We start from the raw sequence: 8134 nt of genomic DNA on the forward strand, positions 1-8134 counted from the left end.
ATGCCTCATTAGCTCCCTCACTGGAGGGAGGCAGGCCCAGGAGGAGGGCCAGACACAGGGGCTAAATGGTCTCAGTACTCACGATCATTGCTGTAGTCGTCCACCAAGATGATCTCTTTTATGAGATGGGGCGGGCTTTTCTTAAGCACACTGAGAAAAGACAGAAAGATAAAGGTTGTGGGCCTTTTAGGGGTACCACTTGGGGTGGGGGATTCTCACATCATGGCCCTAATTCCTGGCTGGAGGAGCTATCTGCCACTCCCCATTGCTAAGCAGTGAAGTGACCTCGTCTGCAGCCCAGACGGGCAGCCCCAACCTGACCACATGTGGGACACAGCTCATGTCTAACGTCCCTGACAGGTAATGCCTCCCGTAAGATGTGACAGGTGGCAGATATGTGGCATCTTCTGGCCTCACCTGACCACTGTCCTCAGCAGGGCCGACCTGGCTTCATTGTGAAACGTGATCACCACACTGGTGGCTGGCAGATCTACCCTCCACTGCTTCCGCTGACACCTGAAGGAAGAGAAAGATCGTCCTCTGAACGATGAACCCAGATGAGCCACGGCTTGTTCAGCCGTAGAGAGGACAGCAGCCTGACCCGACGGGACGACACACTGTGATTAACTGGTATCCGCAGCAACTGCTGGCCTGTGCTAAGACGAAGCGCCAACGGGACAGAAGGAAACAGGAAAACACAACCGGAGTTACGTTTTAAGAGATGAAAGAATTCAGCAAAAAGTAACATATTGAGAACATCTTTCTAACATGCTTAAAAAAAAGTGTGTTTTAAAACAGTGAAATCCCATTTCTACTCAAATGCAGATACACCTCTAGAGATGCGCTTTTCACAATTTACAGTAGTGATTTCTGAGGGGCAGAACCGACCGTGTACCACTGCTCTTCTCGTATTTTCCACGTTGCCTACAACAAGCATGCGGTACTTTTAATGATGTTTGGAAGTTGGCTCTCGCGGAGAACAGCGGACCCACTGGCCGCTCTCCCCTACCCTGGACAGCAGGAATGCACACCCCTCGCCTCCCAGGCCATCTCCAAGTAACCTAAGCGGCAGCGGTGCAGGCCAAGGTGGGGTGAGAGTGCCATCCACGGGAACCTGAGCTCATCCACGCCCTTCTTTTCTTCTAAGTGGCAGTGAAAGAACCCGGGATTACCTCGGAACAGAAGTCGGTTCAGGGGCCAGGCCTACAAAGCGCAGGCAGATTTCAACAAGGCACTTCTCAAGTTTGGGCTCTATAGAAAGACATAAGACCAAAGGACACCGAACGGCTATTTTAAAAAATAAAACTCTAGCCTAGCGTGGTGGTGTTCGCCTGTAGCCCCAGCTACCCAAGAGGCTAAGGCGGGAAGACTGCCAGAGCCTGGGAGTTAGAGGCTGCAATGAGCTATGATGACACCACTGCACTCTAGCCTGGGTGACAGAGCAAGTCCTTGCCTCTAAAAATAAAACAAACAAATAAATACATAAAAATAAAACTCTGACAGCTCTAGGTTGGAGATTCTAAAGTATCATATACTAGAAATAACCAGTAAAGGCAGGATCGGGCTCAGCAGAATCTATCAGGGAGCTGTTCCAGGCAGGGTCTGTGATTTGAAGAACGTACCACACAGAGTGACGTTCACAGAGAATCCCGAGAGAGGAACACCTCTGGGGGTGCTCACAGCTTGAGAGGAGGCTAGAAACAGGCGAATTGTGGTTTGATGACACTCATCTAGTTATCAAATTGGTGACTACTGTTACTAGCTTGGAGAAGAGGCTAGGGTAGGCAGCTAAAGCATCTCTGGCTTCAGGAAAACAGTGTTGGAGTGATCACGTTTAATGCCTAGTGGTTGTAAGGATGAAACCGTTTTGCTTGTGAGACAGCAAGAGGGACCTGTTTGCTCCATGCCAAGGTCCCTCCACGCTGGCATTTATCATCTGTAGAATGTTCCTGTCACTCTAGCAGTTAAACATGCTGCCACTGGTATTGAAAAACAGAAAGCCTTTGTTGGGGCTCAGAAAATGCTACCCCAAAATTATGGTGCTTTGGCACACCGAGTGCTTTCAGCAAAGGGGATTCAAAGACCTCAGGAATAAGCGGCAGAACCAAGGTCTCTCTCTGACCTTCTTCTGCCCACCCACTTCCCTTCAGAAGCACAGGGAGGGGCTTTCTCTGAAGTTCCCTTATCTGACAGAGGGAAGTTTATCCAGAAGGCATGCAATTGTGTTGGACCCCCTTTCTGAAACCTAAGTGAAGCAGAGAAGACTGACTCATAGAGCAGGAAAGGAAAGGAAAAGTTACCACCCCAGCACACCACTCTGGGATAGATTTTTCACCTATCCTTTTAACTATTCTTCTAGAGACTGTTAGCTGAGACTTTATCTGCATAACAAGAGGACCCTTGTTCAGAGTGTAGTTCCGCCCCTCACCTTCCCATGACTTGTTGCCACCCACCATGAGCCCAGAGGAACTTAGTCCCAGGCTACAGTCTGCTCTCTAGGCCTACGCTTCTCCCCTAAAAATCACTGGCTCATCCTCTAAAATTGCCCACATCCCCACTACCCTCTCCCCTAACGAAGAGGGTAGTTAAGCTTCAACTACTTGGCCCCTTTGAGTCTCACATTCCGTGTGGCTCCCGTGTGCACCTGCACATTGATAAATCGCTATGTCTTTCTGCCTGGGAATCTGTCTACTGCCAGTTTATTTCAGCAGACCTGAAGACTCCAACCTTCCAAAGTGGAGGGAGGAATTCCCTACATCTCTACACCTTCCATGGGACGGATACATTATGAAAAATAAAATTTTGTTTTACGCTTTAGCTCTTCATGCTGTTTACCAGAGCCACAAATTATCTGCTCCCAGAATTAAAAATAATATCTATTTTAAATGGGAAATCAGTGTGAAAAGGAGATAGATTTTAAAAAATCATCTTTGGAGCTCAGCCATGGCTAAAAACATTTAGCAGTTAGGGACTAAAGCAGACACAGAGCAGTTGCTGAACAATGACCAGCCATTCGCATGAACAGACACACCAAAGAGAAAAACGCGCAGCAGACACCGACTCTCCCTGATGACTACTTCAGAGAAGTAAATTTTGAAAATAAACAAGAAAAGCAGTGCAATTAAAAAGCAATTAGGTCAGAATCACAAAATGGGCTTCTTTTATTTGTTGTAGTTATTGTTTTAATTAAGCATGAGAAAACTGCATAATATACTAGTCACTGCTGTTTGGGGGAAAAATAACGCATTCTGGAATTAATATCATACCTCATTAGAGCTCCTGACAGCTAAGCCTCTACTGATGAGCAGACTGATAGGCTGGTTTTTCTTTCTTTCTATTTTTTTTCCTCCAATTTTAAGAATTAGCAGATTGTTAGATTAAGGAAGTGAGAATCTGCAAGGCTTCAGCTGTAAACAAATTACCAAAGACTGTCACTCCCAAGAAGCCAATCTGGAATGCTAATGAAATAAGGATAGCACTGGGAGGCAGCCATCCTCTGCAATTAGGTCCCACTTGACACAGGCAGGTGCGGAGCTGAGCAGACCTGGGCTGAGGGACTTACTGAACATGGGCTCGTGCAGCCACGGGAGGATTAAAAGAGACACAAGGCAGCATTTCTCATGCTAAGTCACAGTAACAGGAACCCATCCAATCATGCCCTATTCTCTCACTTTCCTCTCCTCTGCAGGAAGCCTCATCTTCCATGAGCGTGTGGAAGTCTCTCGGGGCTCTGGAAACATTTTTCAGAACACGCAGGGCTGCTCATTCACATCATTTTATCAAATTCCTCTACATATTCATAAGGCATCAAGTTTTGCTCAGAATTGGCAATCAGGAAACTTATGAGGAAATCTCATTTTTAAGGCAAAGAGGAATAACAAGTAAAAACTACGACTATTTTACACCCCATGAGTTAGAGTGAGCATATATGAACTTAGATAACTAACAAATCCTCACGCTGAGCCAAGGCGGGGGGTTGGGGGAGGGTCAACTTGAAGAATGTCTTTAAAAAGAAAAGAATAAATTTTGTGTTTAAAGCACCATATTCCTGCCAGAGAGTCTTCACCGCTCCAGAGCTGGTGAAAGAACCCAGTGAAGCCGGCTGCCAGGTGCTGCCATACTTGAGCCTTCTCTGGGGATGGAGGAGAAACCACAGTTTATCTGAAGTCAGCGGCAGGAAGCACTTGGGTCAGTTTTGTTCTAGGTGAAGCAGGCTAGATGCAGTGTGATGCTGAGGAGCCGGGCCCAACTTCGGGGCAGACTTTGTGGGCTCAAGTTCGCTTGAGTTTCCAAGGGTCTCCTGCTAACGTGATTGTTCCGGAAACTTCCTGTCCAGTATAATGGAGACTTTAAAAACTGGACATATAAAGATTTTTTTTTAACCCTTAATTTAGTTCTAAATTTCTCTGAGATTAGATGGCTATCAATATCTGAACTCTTGATTGGCTGGAAGTGGGGCAAACCTGGTGTGTCTACACAGCAACGTGCCCCTGAGCTTCTAGGGGTGGGAGCATGAATTTGTCTTTGGGCAGACTTATCTCTGACGCAGATGTTGTACTCGGGGTGCATCAAGGCATTGATGAAATAATCAAATGCAAGCTCTCTGCATGCTAGGAAGGCAGGGCTTCTGTTCAGTAACACAGAGGCTGTTTCCTGGTGTGGGGAGGAACACAGAAATATGTTTCCTACTCCACCCCGCACTCTGCTTAGCTGGTCTCGTGTTTTTGCAAAGGGCTCGTGGTAACCTTGGTTACTACCTGTGTGATCGAAGGTAGCTCACATTACTCCTCATCTGTGAAAGTGGCCCTTACGATCTTGTCTGATTACTGGGAAGTTCAAATAAAAGCGTGTGGAAAGGGACTTTGAAAACTGGCCAGGTCACTGTAACGAATATAGGGTTATAATTTGCATCTGGCAGCTGAATGTCAATGGTGACTGTCACCAGGGCATGGGAGTCAGAGTGGAGCTTTGTCTAGTAATCTGGAGATGAGGCCACTGAGACAGTCTCGGGGACACCCTTCCAAGCCCACACACGGCACCTGCGAGTGGAGAACTGCACAGTTCGAGGGATAAGATTCCTAGGCCTGCAAGTAGAGCTCAGTGGATGGAATGGTGGGGCAGAAGAAATGTACTAAAATGAGAGAGAGAGAGAAAGATCGTACAGGAACCTCTACAAGGCCCAGGAAGGGTATGCGGCCAACAGCAAACCCACACTTACTATGAGACAGCCATGAAGACCAAACAGAGGGTCATGGGAAAGAAAAATTGCTGAGTGAATACATCCTGAAATGCCCATTTAACTGAGATTTGTAAGGCAAACATACTAAGCAACTTAACTGATTAATAACTAAGCATTAGTTTATGTTCACGCAAAGACAGGTTTCTATCATGGAAGAGATGGGAAATAGACAGACTTGAAAACAGCAGTCCCCAACCTTTTTGGCACCAGGGACCAGGTGTGGGGGTGGGGGGGATGGTTTTGGCATGATTCAAGCTCATTACATTGATTGTGAAGTCAAACCTCTCTGTTAATGATAATCTGTGTTTGCAGCTGCTCCCCAGCGCTAGCATCACCGCCTCAGCTCCACCTCAGATCATCAGGCATTAGATTCTCACAGGGAGCTCGAAACCTAGATCCATAGCACATGCAGTCTGCAGTAGGGTTCGTGCTCCTGTGACCATCTAATGCCGCCACTGACCTGGCAGGAGGCAGAGCTATGCGGTGATGCCAGCCATGGGGAGCGGCTGCAAACACAGATGAAGCTTTGCTTGCTCACCGGCCGCTCACCCCTGCTGTGCAGCCTGGTTCCTAACAGGCCGCAGACCAGACGAGTATGAGTCCATGGCCCAGGGGTTGGGGACCACAGCTTTAAAAGATAAACAAACGAAAGTTAAAAACAATGTAGCACTTCTAAGGCACTTTCTGGTTATTCAGAGCCAGGGGCATGCCCAGTCTCTCTCTAAAGCCAACAGGGCACTTCCGGTAGAATCCCTCACAGGGGTGCGTTCTGATTAGGATTTGGAGTCCCACATAGGAGCGAACCTACTGGCAACGGGTTCTGGAAGGCTCGTCTCCATAGCAGCCAGTTCTCACTGTGCGACTGCAAGCGGGCATTCCGGCTGCGGCTCAGCTTCCAGGGGAACAGTCAAGGGCAAATGCCACCAGGATCACACAAGGCCACGGTAGCTCAAGGTTCGATTGCTGTGATAGGTATTTACAAATTATCAAACTGGCATTCTGCGTTCATTCAATCTGTAAATTGAGTTTGAGTCTGCCCCTGAGAGACACATCTAGTTTGGATTTGTCGGCAACAAAAGAAAGCAAAGCGGGAGGGGGAAAGAAAAAAGAAAGAAAGAACGAAAGAAAGAAAAAAAAGAAAAATTTCTGGGTTTGCAAAGCTGAGGGTCAAGTCGAAGACTACAATAAATTCACTAAGGTAATGAGTCTTCTGTGGCCTCTTGGCAGGCAACCTCACGGCCACTGCCATCGCTGTGTGTATGAACTATTTAAAACACAAAACACGAAGGTATTACACAAACGCCCATGCACCCTTCACTCTGCTCTGCAAAATCTTAGTATTTTGCAACACTGGCCTTTGATGTAGATTTTTTAAATGAAATGACACATGTCAGGAAATAATTACAGTCCGTTCCTAGTTCCTGCCTCAATCCACGTCTTCCCCAGGGGTAGTCACTGTGCAGAACTTGGTGCTTTGTCATTCCTATGTATGTTTTTAATAAACTATATATGTACATATTCGTAAATAATATCTAGTGTTGTTCTGCATATATCCAAAGTTCATACGAACGACACTGCTCTGTAACTGCTGTTTTTACTTTTCGGGAGATGCACCTGTTTTGACACACCTAGCTCTATTTCATTCACGTTCACTGCTATGTTGCTTTCCACCGTAGGAACGTGCCACACTTAATCCCTCTGTTGTTGATTTTCCACCTCTCTCTGTCAGGAACAGAGCAGCAGTAGACACTGTCTTTTCACATGCCTGAGAAAGTTTCTCTGCAATATTGACCCACAAGTGGGACTACCAGTCCTAGGTTACATACTGCTTCAACTTTACTTGATCTAGCCAAATGGCTCTTCAGAGTGGCTGTACTTAGCGTCACTCCCACCCACAAATATATGAGATCATTCCATATCCTCACCATCCCACGGTATAGTCAGATTTTAAAATTTCGCTAACCAGACTGGTATGAAATAGCCTTATCATTATAATTTTCCTTTCCCTGATTACTAGCGAGCCCACACATCTTTTCATCTGTTTATGAGCTGATTGGATTGTTTCTTCTGTTAATTGCCTGCTCATAATCTTTGTCCACTTTTTGATTAGGTTTTACATACTATTTGATTATAGGCATTTATATATTCTGGCTGTTACTGTTTGTCAGCCATGTGCATTGCAAAAATCTCCAAGTCTGTGGCAGATCCTGCAATTTTGTTTATGATGTCTTCTATCAAACATAGTTTTTAATATTGATTTTTCAAACTGTGACCCTGGGGTAATGTCCAGGAAAAGCTTTCCTAACCTCTAAGGTCATTAATATATTCTTGTACATTTTCTTCCAGATGTCTTAACTTTTTAACATTTAGGTTAACCATCTACTTATCTATATACTTTTATGAATGATATACATAATCTCATTTTTTCTGTGTGGCTAATCCATTGTCCAAGCTTCATTTAATAGTTACTTCATCGCTGAGTAGTAACATCACTGCTATCATACCAAGTTTTTATATATGTATACACTGATTTCTGTTCAAATCTGTTTATTGATTTGTGTAGCCCTGCATCCACACCACACTGCCTTAATTACTATGGCTTTGAAGTCTTCATGCCTGAAAGGGCAGGCTGCCCCAGTATGTGTTGTTCTTTAAGACCGCAGAGGCTATTTTTGGCCATTTGCTTTTCCTTATGAATTTAAGGATCAGCTCTTCAATTTCCATGAAAAAAAAAACCCTGTATGACACCACACTGACTTGACAGATGAGTTTGAAGAGAATTAGTACCTTTATAATACTGAGTGTTTTTTAATGTCCTTCAGTTGTGTTTTGTAATTCTCTCCATGAAAGTCTTGCACGTCTTTGGTTGCATTTACTCCTAAGTACTTACAGCTC

The 8134-nt window shown here is 45.4% G+C and overlaps 1 protein-coding gene across 1 annotated transcript in view; it reads right to left on the minus strand.

Moving 5' to 3' along the window:
* The window catches only part of GALNT2 (polypeptide N-acetylgalactosaminyltransferase 2), a 194874-nt gene that overhangs the window by 39480 nt on the left and 147260 nt on the right, over positions 1-8134 (minus strand). The window contains exons 4-5 of the mRNA XM_012660276.1: positions 418-516; positions 83-150 (exon numbers count right to left, since the gene is read on the minus strand). Of these exons, the coding sequence (XP_012515730.1) occupies positions 83-150; positions 418-516 (167 nt within the window). The remainder of the gene's footprint in view (positions 1-82; positions 151-417; positions 517-8134) is intronic.

The sequence above is a fragment of the Propithecus coquereli genome, unplaced genomic scaffold, assembly GCF_000956105.1.
Source record: "Propithecus coquereli isolate 6110/MARCELLA unplaced genomic scaffold, Pcoq_1.0 Scaffold66, whole genome shotgun sequence".
Taxonomy (NCBI): Eukaryota; Metazoa; Chordata; class Mammalia; order Primates; family Indriidae; genus Propithecus; species Propithecus coquereli.